We start from the raw sequence: 16497 nt of genomic DNA on the forward strand, positions 1-16497 counted from the left end.
GTGTCCATCAATACATGAGTGGATTATATTTTTGATATACCTAAGAAATCCTTACCTAACAAAGGATCACAAAGATTTTCTCCTGTGTTTTCTTTTGTAAGTTTTATAGTTTTAGATTTTACATGTTGGTTTGGGATCCATTTTGAGTTAATGCTTGCTTATGGTATGAGGATAGACTTTTCTGTATTGATACCTTATTTGTTCTGGCACCATTTGTTGAAAAGACTGTCCTTTCTTCACGAAATTGCTTTTGTACCTTTGTCAGAAATCAATTGATAGTACACAGCCAGTTCTGTTATAATGTGACATATATGATCTTAATCACTACACTATACAAAATATCATAGTAAAAAGCACAGGGCTTATCTGCAAAATGGGGTAATGTGTGTAACATTAAAATGTTTAGTAAGCGACACACTAGAAAAAGAAAGCTAGTAAAAATGGTAGCCCTGTTTTACATGTTATAAATGATAAATATATAAAGACTACAAGAATTGTGCTACCTTACCTTGAAAAAGACCTGAAGTTTGCTTGTTGCAGTGGGTGTCAGAGAAGTTACAGTTTGTAAATTATAATTAAGTAGTGGAAGGTAGGGTATCTCAAATTGGAAGGAATGTTGTAGCACTGGAGGTGGACAGGAATGGCTCGTAACAAACACAATGAACTGAAGTAGCTGGTAGATATTTGAGGTATGTGCATGTGTGCTTTTTATGCATTTCTACTTGACTAAGCTCAGCTGGGTGCAGTTTTCTCTGTTCCCTGTGTGTTTCTTGCAGATAAAATCGCATATAGGCCAACTTGAAATTCCTGTAATGCTCAAATTGTTTGCTAATATATCAATTGCATTGGAACAAATTTACATATTCAAAATAAGCATTATAGGAGAAATAACTATGTATGTCAGTCTATTTATTATTGGATACTGTTCTGTACCATTGATACATATGTCTAGCCTTTCTGCAGTACCCCACTATCTTGATTATTATAGCTTTATAGTGAGTCTTGAAGTCAGGTAGTGTAAGTCATTCAACTTTTTTTCTTCTTTTTCAAAATTGTTTTGCTTATTCTATTTTCTTTTCCTTTTTATACAAATTTTAGAATCAGCTTGTTGATTTTTACAAAAAAAAAATCTTGCTGGGATTTTTATTGACATTTCATTGAATCTATATTTCAGTTTTGGGAGAATTGACATCTTAACAACATTGAATCTTCCAGTCCATGAACACAGTATATCTCTCCTTTTATTTAGATCTACTTTGATTTCTTTCATCAACATTTCTAGTTTTCAACATTTAAGTCTTGCATACATTTCGCATATTTATACTTGTGATTATATATTTATAAATGTGGATTTCATGTTTTGGTTTTTTGGGTGGTATTATAAATGTACTTTTTAAATTTTCTCTTCCAGTTCATTGGTACTACATAGAAATAAGATTGATTTTTTTTAAATTGAATTAGGTTTTATTTATTTATTTATTTATTTTCTTTTTCTTTTATTTCAGCATATTATGGGGGTACAGATGTTTAGGTTATGTATGTTGCCCTTGGTCCCCCCCCATATATCGATACCTTTAGCTGTTGAAGGCTTTGAACAAAAATGGAAGCTCACCAAACCCAAAGAAAACTTTGCTTTTTTAATATTTTTTAAAAATATAAGGTGCTATCTTTGATTTGTCATAGTCTATTTTAAAACTTAGATCAGTATTACAACTTCGATTTAATTGTTGTTCTATCAAAATTGTTGCATGATATTCTAATACAGATCTGAAAGCATGTATTTAGAGGATAAGATTTAACTGAGCAATCTTTAAATGCTCTTAAAGAGTATCATTATGAAATACAGACTGCTTTCCATTATTGGTCTCACACGGGTTTTCTTAAGAATAATTGTAGGCCATCCATAAATAGTTTTAATGTTTAATACATCATTTTGGGTTTTTTTGGTGTTTTCTATTTTCTGAAGTTTTTCAGATATATTTTTTGTGATACTGTTGTAGATTTTGGACTCAGCAAGGAGTCAGTAGATCAAGAAAAAAAGGCCTACTCATTTTGTGGTACAGTAGAATATATGGCTCCTGAAGTAGTAAATAGGAGAGGCCATTCTCAGAGTGCTGACTGGTGGTCATATGGTGTACTTATGGTAAGTAGCATTATTTTTCTTATTTATGCCAATATATGATATTACTAATCCTAGAATTTTATTTTAATTTAAATTTGGGGATGAGTTAGGTAAGAAATGGATTCTGAAAATTCATGGTTAACATTTAAAAACTTGTGATTGGCTAGCTGCTATACAATGAGAATTAGGGTTTTGGTTTTCTGATTTCTTTTAAAATTGCTAGTGAAAATGTAAAGTCCAGCATTGTTATATAAAATATTCACATTTGAAACTTAGAAAAAGGTCTGTCAGATTTTAGATTTCAGAATGCTGAGTTTAGCAGTTATATGGTATTTTAATTAGATACCACGTAACTTAGCATCTTACCAGATTATGTCTTATTGTCAGATAATTCAAACATGCCCTAGAAAGATTATAATCCTCCTGAGGAGGGGAATCATGTTTTATACTACTTTTCATTTCCCACAGTACCTAGCATAGTGAGTATATAGTAGATGCTTAATACAGACTGACTAATTTGGTATGAAATTAAAGCATAGCATTTGCAATAGTCAGTAGGATGATAGATGAATAGCTATTGAATCAGATGTAATTTGCTTTTGAGGTCTGATTCATTTTGCCCATTTATCACTGAATGGCACATCAGTATATTAAGTTCCTATTATAAACCTGACATTTGTGCAGGGCTGTGGGATGGGAACTGATTCAAAGTACACTATTCGGCATTTTCCAAGACCCAAGAAGGCATACAGCCTGGTCGGGGAAACAATTGGAGTAGCTTAATAAACTGTCAAGCAGCAGCTTAGGAGTTCAGAGAAGACTTAATATAGAAGTTGATGTAGGAAAACTGGAGGAGTCAGAACTTAAACCAAGCCCTGAAGGATGGATAAAATTTAAATAGTTTCATGTCAAGAAGGAGAGTATTGTGATTATATTAGCAAAGACTTGGAGAACCAGTTTGTCTAGAGTAGTGGAGAATGAGCGTAAAGGTGGAGGAAGTGAACCTATAAACCTATAAGCATTTGCATGTAATTCTCTGGGCAGTATGAAGCTATTGCAGATTCTTAAACAGGATGGCAATTAAAAATTGTAGTTTAGGAAGATTAGCCTTGGCAGCATTATATAAATGGATTGAAAATAGAAGAAACTAGAATCAGGAAGACCAAAAATGACTCCTTACAAAACAGTTGTAAGATTATAGAGTAAAAAAGAGGAAACTTTAAAGACATTACAAAGGAAGAAGTGACTAACTTTAGTAACAGATTAAATGACGACACAGGTAGAACAGAAGGGAAGGGTCAAAGATTAAGATACTTCTAAAATTTTATAAACTTTAGGTTATTGAAAGAATGGCAGGTTAGTAGAAAAGAGAGAGCTGAGGACAGCTGGTTTTGGAAGTGGCAAAGAATTTATTTTTAACAGGTAGCATTGGTTACTATAGGTTAGTGGCTAACCCCTGGGTGGTGATAAATTAGGAGGGGCAGTGGAGAGAGACTAAGAATCATTTCACGACCATATTGCTATATGTACTCAACTTTTAGTTTCTTTGAGGGAAAGTGTGATTACGATACAGTATCCTTCTCTTCTTTCACTCCCTGCCACTGTTACCTCTACCCCTTTAGTCTCTGGTAGCGCACCATCACTAAAGATTCTTCAAGGAAAACTGGAGCTTGAGAGAGATTAAGGCTGGAGCAGCAGATTTGGGAGTCATCAGGATACAGGAGAGAATTGAATGGATAAGCTAACTTAGGTTGTGAGTTCAGATAAATGAGTAGAGGACTGAGGCCAAAGCCCTTTTGAGATTGAGTTGGAGATTTAAATACGAGAAACATGAAAACTTCTCCTTAATGAGCTATTATGATCTTTATTTTTAGACCTATTTTATACCATCATTTTATGTTCTAGTTATCTGCATTGCAATCAAATCTCGTTGGGAAAATGTTTTCCTTCTGCTATGTACAACTGTCTCAATATTTTTCTTTTTTAAAGGTATTGGCAAATGTGCATGTGTTCTGCTTCTGCCGCTCTTTTTTTAATTCCTAATTTTGGAGGAATAGGGGGAATGAAAATGATTGAATCTTTCTTGGGCATGTATGAATTTGAAAGGGTTTTGTGCTTATTTTTTGCCTATCCGTTGAGCTATGTATACATTGGGGGTACCAGAAGTATATGTCCTGAAGTGACCTAGTTTTCTGGTCAAATTTTGACCCACTGTCAATCATGTAGATCCTGCATGATTTGATGATCATGCAGTAGGAGTCTCAATTTTTTTTCTAAATAATTTTATTATATATTCTAAGTTTTGTGCTAAATTGACTATGTGGTAATTTTTTGTTTGTTTGTTTTAGTTTGAAATGCTTACTGGTACTCTGCCATTTCAAGGTAAAGACAGAAATGAGACTATGAATATGATATTAAAGTAAGTATAAATGCTATCTTTTCCTTTTGGGAAAAAAATCTTTTGCTTTTTATTTTGAGAAATTTATTGTGATTTTAAATTGACACAAAAGAACGTTTTTCACACTCTTTCCCTTCTCCTACCATATAGCGGACATTACTTGCCATTGTTAGAAATGTGGCTAGATTTAAGTGAAATTTTTCTAAACTCTTCTTTTCCAGAGCAAAACTTGGAATGCCTCAGTTTCTTAGTGGTGAAGCACAAAGTCTTCTAAGGATGTTATTCAAAAGGAATCCAGCAAATAGATTGGGTATTGATTTTCTTAGCTTTTATACCAATGTACTACATGTTTTGGGAAGATAATTATATCTTTATGTATTCTGGCCTAATTCAAGTTTATTACTGCTGCTATATGTTTATACCTGGAATTTTCCATTTTGTGTTTGTATTCTGGAAATAGTAAACTCTGTTATATCCATGATTTAAAAATGAAGTAGTCTAGTTAATTAAAATTTTTGTTCAACATATATTGTTATGTATATAATATGGATCACTTCTCTTTAAATAATTCACAGCACTTTCCCTTGTATGGATAATCTTTTTAGATATTTGAATATAATTATTTTGTCTATCCCAATAGTCTTCAAAGTAAATATTGCGTTTCTATAACTGCTTATTTTTTGACCACTTTCTGGTAGCCTTTCCCTGGGTTCAGACATGATCCTATTATCCTATTTATGTCCTCGTGTTAATATTTCAATGTCACTTTATTCCTTTGTACTTTCTAATTTGGCATATAAATGTGAGGTTATTATGTAAGTTATAAATAAAAGAAAATATACTTAAATTTTAATGTTATGTTCAACATTATTTTGATTTCATTTGGGAGACACTTTAGTATTTCATGATACCCTTTGTAGTTAAATACGAACATCAGGGTTTTTTTTTTTTAACATAGCAAAGTGAAAGGACAAATTAATAAAATGCCAGATAAGAAAACATAAACTTTTCACTTCAAAGAATCTGTGAAGTATGTATACTTTTGTTTACAGATAGCCTGGAAGCCAGGGAGCAAGATTAAAAAAAAAATAATACCAATAAAAAATTATTTCCATTTTTATAGGTTCAGAAGGTGTTGAGGAAATCAAAAGACATCTTTTTTTTGCAAATATTGATTGGAATGTAAGTTGAGTATATAGTTTGTCATTGAATAACTTTATATTAATATGAGTAAAAAACTGAAGAGTAAATATGTTCATTGTTTTTAATTTAAATAACAAGTCAGTGGAATGTTTACATATTTAAGTGAATGAAAATTAATGTAAGTCCTTATTAATTTTTCCCCAGTGTAGGACCATGAGCTTTTCAAAAAGTGGGTTTCCCAGCAAAGAAGAATTTCATATAAGATATTTTCTATGCTTTTCAAAAACATATCAATTTTAGCAAGTTAGATTGTTAGACGAGACTAAATTTTTACACTCTATGATAGGAGCCCTAAACAGTACATTTAATGTGTATTTTACGTGAAAACAAAATATTTTAGTTGAAATATATTTCTTGAAAATAGTCTATTGATTTTGAGCATTATTAGTTACTTCTGCATGGCAACATTGTAATATATTCTGTATGGTTATATTATCAGTGAGAATTCAAATCAGTTTTTGATACTCAGAACTGAACATCATTATCCTGTGTGAATGCAACTTGTGACATCACTGCTGTGTTTTGTGGCCTTAATAGATTTTGGACATCATCTCTCAAAATTTTATAATTTTATTAACAGATATTTGAAGGCTGTTGAAATTTCTTTTATGGAATTATGAGTATTTTAATAAGGACTGTGAATATTCTGCTTTACCTTACAAAGTATAATAATTTTTAAAAATCTTAATATGTTTTTATGTTACCCTGTTGTTTCTTCTAGAAATTATATAAAAGAGAAGTTCAACCTCCTTTTAAACCTGCTTCTGGAAAACCAGATGATACTTTTTGTTTTGATCCTGAATTTACTGCAAAAACACCTAAAGGTAATGCATGTTTATGTGTAAAATCAGGGCTTTTATTACAGGAGATAGTTAAAAAATAAACTATCTTCTTAGGTCAAAAACTAAAAGAATGATAAGTTTGCAGAGCATTGGTTTGCTCTTCTGTAAGTATGGATTCTATGTACAACATTATTTGGGCATCTGTCAAGTAGGGGCTTTAAATGGGAAATATTTGCCAGAAGAGCAGGGACTAGGGAAAAGGGTAGCAGGTTTTTATTTTTTTTCTTGTTTTATAAGTCCTTTGACATGCTGATGATTTACAGAATAGGGGGTAGGAGATTAAACATGAAATATATTACTCTGACTCTTACAGTTTAGAATTTAAGGTGGTTTACTTTTAGTGTCATCTGTTTCATGCATTTATTCAACAAATATTGAATGCCTGCTACATAGTAAGCAACGAGGATACAGCAGTTAACAGAACAGATAAAAATTACTGACCACATGGAACATGTATATGAGTGGTGGGAGACAGAAAATATATAATAAATCAAACATATAATATGTCAGATGGTGACATTTAATGGTTTCTTTTATATTTTAAAAAATTATGACATCTTATATCATAGAATTCTGTGTAGTTCTAATTAAATTTAATTATTTGAACATTAGATTCTCCTGGTTTGCCAGCCAGTGCAAATGCTCATCAACTCTTCAAAGGATTCAGCTTTGTTGCAACTTCTATTGCAGAAGAATATAAAATCACTCCTATTACAAGTGCAAATGTATTACCAATCGTTCAGGTAAATTCCACTTAATCACATTATTCAGTTTAGGGATATATCAGTTTGGGGATAATTATTTCTATTATTTATTGCTAATGGATTTTTATTTTCTTTATTTTTTAGAGACAGGGTCTCACTTTGTAACCTGTGCTAGAGTGCAGTGGCACAATCAGAGCTCACTGCAATCTCAAACTCCTGGGCTCAAGTGATCCTCCTGCCTCAGCTTCACCAGTAGCTGAGACTATAGCTGCATGCCACCACGTCTGGCCAATTTTTCTTTTTTATGTTTTGCAGAGATGAGATCTTGCTATGTTGCCCAGGCTATTCTCAAACTTTTGGCCTCAAGTGATCCTCCCACCTTGGCCTCACAAAGTTCTGGGATTACAGGTGTGAGCCACTGTACCCAGCCACTGAATTTTTAATAGTTTTTTACAAAGTGATTTTTAACTCCTTTTTTTGTCTCTTGGTATAATCATGAGTTAAAGATGTCTCTGTATATTTTGGAAAAGATCAGACAGTAGTGACCTTTAAATATATTTATGTGGTCTGTTGTGAAGAAAATATAAAGGTCATGTATAAGCTAATTGATTTATTGTATTGGCTTTGGGGATCCAGAAAGCCTACAATTTAGGATTGGTTCAGAATATGTTTAAGCAATTTATAAATATTGATAAAACTTCTCTAGAATGAGTTATTCTTGATTTCTTTTAAAATTTAAGATGAATGTATATTTAGGGCAAAAGATAGAAAATGTGAAAATGTTTCATTCTCCTTAGTATTTTACGTTTTTAAAAAAACAGATAAATGGAAATGCGGCACAATTTAGTGAAGTATATGAATTGAAAGAGGATATTGGTGTTGGCTCCTATTCTGTTTGTAAGCGATGCATACATGTAACTACGAACATGGAATTTGCGGTGAAGGTATTGTCTCTGAGCCTGACTTTTGTTTGTTTTATGCATGTAATTTAAATTATAAGTTCAGTGACAGACATTGTCAGTGGAACAAATGAAGATAAGAAAGATAAGATGATGAGAGAGAGCTCTAAGACTTAATATTTTCACTTTGAGTTTTTTTCAAGGCTTTATTTTGGAGGAATTAGATATTTAATGACTTTTTGTATTTGAATAATTTTATTTTAATCTAGTATGTGAAGATTGAGCAATTGTGACAATTACAATCACATATGAATCACATTGTCATTTAGTGTAGTTTCAGTGAACTGGGATATAATGTTAAAGAAAGTACACTGGTTTATCTTTTTTCTTTCTGTTAAGTTTCAGTTATAGGAAATTTTTAAATGTTAAAAGAAGTATTTGTTTAAAAATGTAACCAAATTGAAAATATTTCATTCATTTTTAGACACAATAATTTCTTTTCCTCTGAGATTTTTCTGTTATTTCTTAGATCATTGACAAAAGTAAGCGTGACCCCTCAGAAGAAATTGAAATTTTGATGCGCTATGGACAACATCCCAATATTATCACTTTAAAAGATGTAGGTATTTTAAAATCTAGGTTTCAGCTAAGCTGATGAAGTTATGATCTGGAACTTTATTTTTCTTATTGAAATTTGGTATATCTGTGATATATTTGATTTCATGCCACAAAATTGCAAAATCCTTACATTTGCCAGTTTCATAGTTTTTTTCCTGTGATTCTACACTCCTCCTCTTCTTACAGAATATCAAAAATGAACTAGGATGGTTGCTAAATAAGAGTGTCCTGATTAGTTTAGTGTATTATGACTGGTTACTTAACATTGTAAGTAGCACCATTTACAATTTATTATTCCGTAGTACTACAAATATAGAAGATGCATGAGATTAGGAATCTGCCAGATTCTTGAAGATTTTACTTTCTTTACTCTACAGCAGTTGACTGTAGCATTAGGCATTATTCTTTGAGTGAAATGATATTAGTCTATCATTTTTGTAAAATGAATATCTAATTTATATTAATAGATGTACCTGAATGCTGACTGTTCACATAAGAAGATAATGTTCTTTCCTCTTTAGAGAAGCAGAAAAATCAGTCATCATCTTGATCCGTTTTTTTTCAGATGATATGATATGCATTTTGATTTGTAATCTTTGAATAATAGTTTAGATTTGTATATATAGATGTATATCTCACATGCCCTGAGTGAAAAGGGTATGCATATTTTTTATTTATTCTCTTATATATACTATTTTAATTCAACAAACATTTAAGACACTATTTCAGATAATGTACTAAGGGTATAAAAACAAATAATATATTTACTTGTAGAAGGAAGCTTACTATTAGAGAAGTAGCTATCATGTAGTAAAAAATGAGATAGATATCATTTGAGAGGCACAGAGTTCTGTTTTTTCATTTACATTCTTTGATGACCTATAACCTACAACTTGAAAAGTTAATAAAATTATATGTTTAACATGGTCTCATAGGACTGTGTAGGAGGTTGTTTAGCTGATTCAACCTTCAGTACAGCCGGTACTATGTTAACCATAAAGGATTAATGTCTTTTTTTTTTAATACTAGAGGTTTAGTAGAAAAGCAAATACAATTTAAATATTTTAGAATTATAATTATAAATAATAACATTTTAAAACTGCATTCTTTTTTAGGTCTTTGATGATGGTAGATACATTTACCTTGTTACGGATTTGATGAAAGGAGGAGAACTACTTGATCGTATTCTCAAACAAAAATGTTTCTCAGAACGGGAGGCTAGTGATGTGTTGTATGTAGTAACTAAGACAGTTGACTATCTTCATTGTCAAGGAGTAAGTTGTAGTTATATTGTTCCTTGCAATTCTGGGACCTACATCTTTATAAAATTATATATAGGACATGATGCTACCTAAAATGAACTGCTTTTTCTGTCACATAAATTTTTATAGAGACTATCCTAATAAAACTCATAATGTAGCAAAGGTTATGGATTCAGGAAATTGGCTAATGCTTTATTAATTCTCTTCTTTCTGCCTGTTGGCCCTGATTTAATAGCATATTAATATTAAAAGTTGTGTGAATTTTATAAATGTACCTAAACTTGACTTTGAAATTATTAAACCTAATCAAACTTAAAAGTGAAACATAAAAGAATTAACTACAGACATATTGTGAATATTATTCAAATTGTAAAATACCTAACATATAAAATTCTGTCAGAAATAGAACTGTATATCTTGAGCCTTGCCAACTCTTTCCCTAAATACAGTAAGAAATTTATATTCTAAACACTTGATGTGTTAATACATTAAATTTTATTGTGGAGAGGCAGGCTTGTTATTTTGCTTCCTGTATCGTGATAAAGAAGGCAAATGAATCGAGTTCTAAAAAAGTCAACTTTTCTGTTCATGTCCTTTGCCCACTTTTTAATGGGGTCGTTTGATTTTTTTCTTGCTGATTTTCCAGAGTTCTATATAGATTCTAGTTGTCAGCCCTTTATCAGATATGTAGCATGCAAGTATTTTCTCCCATTCTGTAGGTTGTCTGTTTGCTCTCACGATAGTTTCCTTGGCTGTGCTTTTTAATTTGATCAGGTCCCATTTATTTATTTTTGTTGTTGCTGTGATTGCCTTTGGGGTCTTCTTCGTAAATTCTTTGCCTAGGCCAATGTCTATAAGAGTATTTCCAACATTTTCTTCTAGAATTCTTACAGTTTCACATCTTAGGTTTAAGTCTATTATCCACTATGAGTTGACTTTTGTGAGAGGTGAAAGGAGCGGATCCTATTTCAACCTTCCACATGTGGCTATCCAATTTACAAGCACCATTTACTGAATAAGGATTCTTTTCCCCAGTGTATGTTTTGTCTGCTTTGTCAAAGATTGGATGGCTATATATCTGAGGATAGTTTTATATCTGGGTTCTCTGTTCTGTTCCATTGGTCTGTGTCTCTGTTCTTGTGCCAATATCATGCTGTTTTAGTTACTGTAGCCTTGTAGTATAACATGAAGTATGGAAAATTGATGCCTCCCAATTTGTTCTTTTTGATAAGATTGCTTTTGCTATATGGGGTCTTGTCTGGTTCCATATGAAGAGTAGAATTATTTTTTCTAGATCTGAGAAAAGTGGTGTTGGTATTTTAATAGGGATTGCATTGAATCTGTAGATCACTTTGGGTAGTATAGGCATTTTAACAATGTTGATTCTGCCGACCCTTAACATGATATGGTTTTCCACCAGTTTATGTCTTCTGCTGTTTCCTTCCTCAGTGTTTTATAGTTCTCCCTGTAAAGGTCTTTCACCTCCTTAGTTAAATATATTTCTAGGATTTTTTTTTCTTTGTTGCTATTGTGAAGGGTATTGAGTCTTTGATTTGGTTCTCAGTTTGACTGTTATTGGCATATAGGAATACTACTGATTTCTGTACACTGATTTTGTAACCTGAGATTTATTGAATTTGTTTATCAATTCCAGTAGTCTCTTAGCAGAATATTTGGCATTTTCTAGATATAATAAGATCATACCTTCAGCCAAGAGCGACAGTTTGACCTCTTCTGCTCCCATTTGGATGCCCTTGATTTCCTTCTTTTGTCTGATCTCTGACTAGGACTTCCAGCACTATGTTGAATAGAAGGGGTGATAGAGGGCAACCTTGTCTGGTTCCAGTTCTAAGCAGGAATGCTTTCAGTTTTCCCCCATTCAGTATGATGTTGGCTGTGGGTTTGTCATATGTGGCTTGTATCATTTTTGGGTAACTCCCTTCTTTGCCTATTTTGTTAAGCGTGCTTATCATAAAAGGTTGCTGAATTTTGTCGAATGCTTTTTCTGAGTTTATTGAGAGGATCGTATGGTCTTTATTTTTACTTCTATTTGTGTGGTGAATTACATTTATAGATTTGCATATGTTGAACCATCTCAACATCTCTGGGATGAAGCCCACTTGGTCATGATGGATTATTTTTTTGATAAGCACCTGAATTCGGTTTGCTAGGATTTTGTTGAGAATTTTTACATCTATATTCATGAGGGATATTGGTCTGTAATTTTTCTTTTTGTTGTGTCTTTTCCTGGTTTTGGTATCAGGGTGCTGTTGGCTTCATAAAACTTGTTGAGAAAGATTCCTTCCTTCTCGATGTTGTGGCATAATTTCTCAGGATAGGTACCAGTTCTTCTTTGTACATCTGGTAAAAATTTGTTGTGAAGCCACCCGGCCAGGGACTTTTCTTTCTAGGAAAGTTTTTTATTGCTGTTTCAATTTCAGTCCTTGTTATTAGTCTGTTCAGGAATTCTGTTTCTTCCTGATTGTGCCTAGGGAGGCTATGTGTTTCTAAGAATTTGTCCATTTCCTCCACATTTCAAAAGAAGACAGACTAATGGCCAAGAAACATATGAAAACATGCTCAACATCTCTAATCATCAGGGAAATGCAAATCAAAACCACAATGAGATATCACTTTACTCTAGTGAGAATAGCTTTTATCAAAAAGTCCCAAAACAATAAATGTTGGCATGGATGCGGAGGGATTGAAATGCTCATACACTGCTGGCGGGACTGCAAATTAGTACAACCTTTGTGGAAAGTAATATGGAGATACCTCAAAGAGTGAAAAGTAGAACTACCATTTGATTCAGCAATCCTGTTACTGGACATCTACCCAAAGGGAATAAAAAGCATTCTCTAAAAAAGACATCTGCATTAGAATGTTTATAGCAGCACAATTCACAGTTGCAAAGATGTGGAGACAACCCAAGTGCCCATCAATATATGAGTGGATTAATAAAATGTGGAGTTCTATTCAGCCACAAAAACCAGTGGTGATCTAGCACCTCTTATATATTCTAGACAGAGCTGGAGCCCATTCTACTAAGTGAAGTATCACAAGAATGGAAAAACAAGCACCATATGTACTCATCATCAAATTGGTATTATGTGCACATATGGTAGTAACATTCATCAGGTGTCGGGCAGGTGGGAGTGGGGAGGAGGGGATGGGTATATTGACACCTAATAGGTGTGGTGCACATCATCTGGGGATGGACATGCTTTAAGCTCTGGAGTGGGGCAAAAGCGATATATATATAACATAAACATTTGTACCCCCGTAATATGGTGAAATAAAGACTAAACTTTTATTATATATAGCTGTACGAGGAAAACAATGTAGCAAATAATTTAAAAATTTTAACACTGAAATCAGTCATAATAGTGGATAGTGCCCACTTAACAATAAACAATTAAAAAGTGACAATTCAGAATTGAAACTGTGTAAAGTCCACATGGGCATCTTTTATAATTAATAAAAATAAGGTGGTATTCATTTTTTGTGTGGTTTAATGGAGTACATTTTCAGTATTTTGAAATGAATTATGTAGTGCTAAAGGAATAGTTCTATTATTTAATTTCTTGGTTGTCTCTAGCAACACTCTGTAAAATAAAGCAAGACCAAAATTTTTGAAAGGAGGAAAATAATAAGCATATCTTCTTTATTATTTTATAAACCTTCCAGTTCTTACATGAATTAATTAATAGCAGACACATATTGAGCATTTCTACATGCCAGCCATTGTAAAAGGTGTTGCAGAATCAAATATGAGTAAGACTTGGTTCTTGTCCTTAAAGTGTTTTCAGTGTAGTAAACTCTGATAAAAGATAAGGCTAGATTAAATGAAGTGGGTAGTTGTAGCAGGAAAATCATCACGTAGGGAATTTCAGAATTTTTTCTGGTTCTACATCTTTTATTTTGAGACAAAGTCTCGCTCTGTTGCCCGGGCTGGAGTGCAGTGACAAGCTCAAACTCCTGGGCTCAAGCTATCCTCCTGCATCAGTTTCTGCAGTAGCTGGGACTACAGGCATGTCATCATGCCCAGCTAATTTTTCTATCTTTTGTAGAGGTGATGGGGCCTCACTATATTGCTCAGGCTGGTCTCGAACTCCTGGCCTCAAGTGATCCTCCTACTTCAGCCTCCCAAGGTGCTAGAATTACAGGCATGAGCCACTGCACCCGGCCTCATTTGGTTGTTCTTCATTATTTCTATTTTTTCCTGAGACTTCCCGTTTTTTTTTTTGCTGAGAGTGCCATGCAGTGAAAGCATGTTTGGTTTTATGTTATTGGGGATAGTTGTAATAGCCACTTTACAATCCTTGTCTGTTAGTTCCAACATGGTTCATCTTAGAGTCAGAATTTATTGATTTTTTTTGAAACTGTTCTGTTTTCTTGGCTGTTTGTATATCAGATAATTTTGGATTATATTTTTAACATTATGATAGTAAATATTGGAGATTTTTGCATTCTATTAATTTTCTCCAATGGTTATTATTGTTTGTTTTGTTTAAGTTGGTAACTTTCTTGGCTGGGCTTGAACTGAAAACTTTTTTTGGGCAGAGCTCTGATCATTGTTCATATCATTTGTCTTTATATGAACTGTTTTGACCCTTTTCCACACATTTTTGATTCAAGGATCAGTTCTGGCTCTTTCCTTTACAATATTTTTCCTCCATTCATCATTCACAATTTTCCAGTATCTCTTTTGTGGTCCTCCAGGCCAGAAAGACTGTGGGTTTTTCCACAAGTGTCTTCACCACCACTGTGTACCATAGGAACTGCACTTAACCTCAGGTTAAAAGCCACAGATATGGGAACCTACTTGTATAGCTCCCTCTATTCCCTCCTTCAACCAAGTATGTACTTCTCACCAGAATCTATCTGCTTCTGTTTATTCTCCAGTACCTTCAGGTAGTTGATTTTTTTTTTATTATATCCAGGTTTTATAATTGTTTACTGCAGGGAAGTGGGTGTTGGGTAGGGTCTTAGTCCATTATATCCAAAAGTGGATCTGAGAATTGAGTTTGGATATTTTTGAGATTGGAAGTGGTTAACAAAACTGGTGGCTTAATAGAAACTAGAGTGTCTATCTGATAGAGATAATTTCCTGTGTATATTTTTGGCTGTTAAGGTTGGATAAAATGTAATTTTCAAAATCTTATAATTGGGAAAGTTTCTTTTTATGGAAATATATTTAAACTGTTTTGTAGATATTTAGTTATAGAAATTTAATGTTTTTTTTTCTTTTATGTTCAAGGTTGTTCATCGTGATCTTAAACCTAGTAATATTTTATATATGGATGAATTGGCCAATGCAGATTCAATTAGGATCTGTGATTTTGGGTTCGCAAAACAACTTCGAGGAGAAAATGGACTTCTCTTAACTCCATGTTATACTGCGAACTTTGTAGCACCTGAGGTATTCTTTAAAAACTTCAGTATTTTCCTTTCACTCTTTTCCTTTAGTTGAATGTATATGATGTCATGTATATGTTATGGTAGGTAGGTAAAAGCTGAGTTATCTTGTCCTTTCCCAACTATAAAGCTCTTTAAATCAGTGAATTCTAATAACCCCTAATATATATTCAGACTAGTAACTGGCATCTAAAACCAGCCTGAATGTAATAATCAGACTATTATTTTTCTATGGAACTATATAGAGAACATGACCATTTTGGAACTGGAAGGTAGGGTAAAGACAGCTACAACTTCAATATATTACATATTCTACAGGAAGAAACTGAGGCTCAAATTACTTAAATGGCTTATTCAATACCCAGCATTCACTTAGTAACAAAGCTAGGATAGATTATCAGATGTTTTAGTTTGTGCTGAACATGAAATAATTTATATCAGTTAGCATTAAACATAGCAACATATGGGGCAGTGCCATCCCCTATTGTCTTTAGGATCTTCTAATTCCTGTAGAAAATAACCTCACTGGTTTTTTTTTTAATCAGCATTAGGGATTTTTCTTGGCAAATAACATTTATACATATATCTTAGGAGGAAGAGCCAGGAAAGGTGAGACGGAGGGGCTCAGAGGTACAGATTTCACATCTGGGAAGCTACAGCAGTCAGTTCTGACCATGGGAATGGGTACTTTGACAGTATCAACTTCCATAGTAGTGAAAGTAAGGTTGGTGAAAAACAAATCAAGGGATGGCATTGGCCATATAAATTCTCTATAAGTTTTGTTTGTAAGTTAGGAACTGTTCATGTATGTTATGGATAATGCTAACAGATGTAAATTATCACATGTTCAACACAAATCAAAATACCTAAAACTGGCCGGGCGTGGTGGCTCACGCCTGTAATCCTAGCTCTCTGGGAGGCTGAGGCGGGCGGATTCTTTGAGCTCAGGAGTTCGAAACCAGCCTGAGCAAGAGTGAGACCCCGTCTCTACTAAAAACAGAAAGAAATTAATCGGACAACTAAAAATACAT

General features: G+C 33.1%; 1 protein-coding gene across 1 annotated transcript in view; it reads left to right on the forward strand.

Moving 5' to 3' along the window:
* RPS6KA6 (ribosomal protein S6 kinase, 90kDa, polypeptide 6) overlaps nt 1-16497 on the forward strand; it is a 142356-nt gene that overhangs the window by 88394 nt on the left and 37465 nt on the right. Inside the window, 10 exon segments of the mRNA XM_012642678.1 lie at nt 1995-2143; nt 4471-4541; nt 4742-4830; nt 5644-5702; nt 6445-6547; nt 7178-7308; nt 8091-8213; nt 8698-8787; nt 9902-10060; nt 15309-15470. Coding sequence (XP_012498132.1) covers nt 1995-2143; nt 4471-4541; nt 4742-4830; nt 5644-5702; nt 6445-6547; nt 7178-7308; nt 8091-8213; nt 8698-8787; nt 9902-10060; nt 15309-15470 — 1136 coding nt within the window.

This window comes from Propithecus coquereli, unplaced genomic scaffold (genome assembly GCF_000956105.1).
Source record: "Propithecus coquereli isolate 6110/MARCELLA unplaced genomic scaffold, Pcoq_1.0 Scaffold182, whole genome shotgun sequence".
Lineage (NCBI taxonomy): Eukaryota > Metazoa > Chordata > Mammalia > Primates > Indriidae > Propithecus > Propithecus coquereli.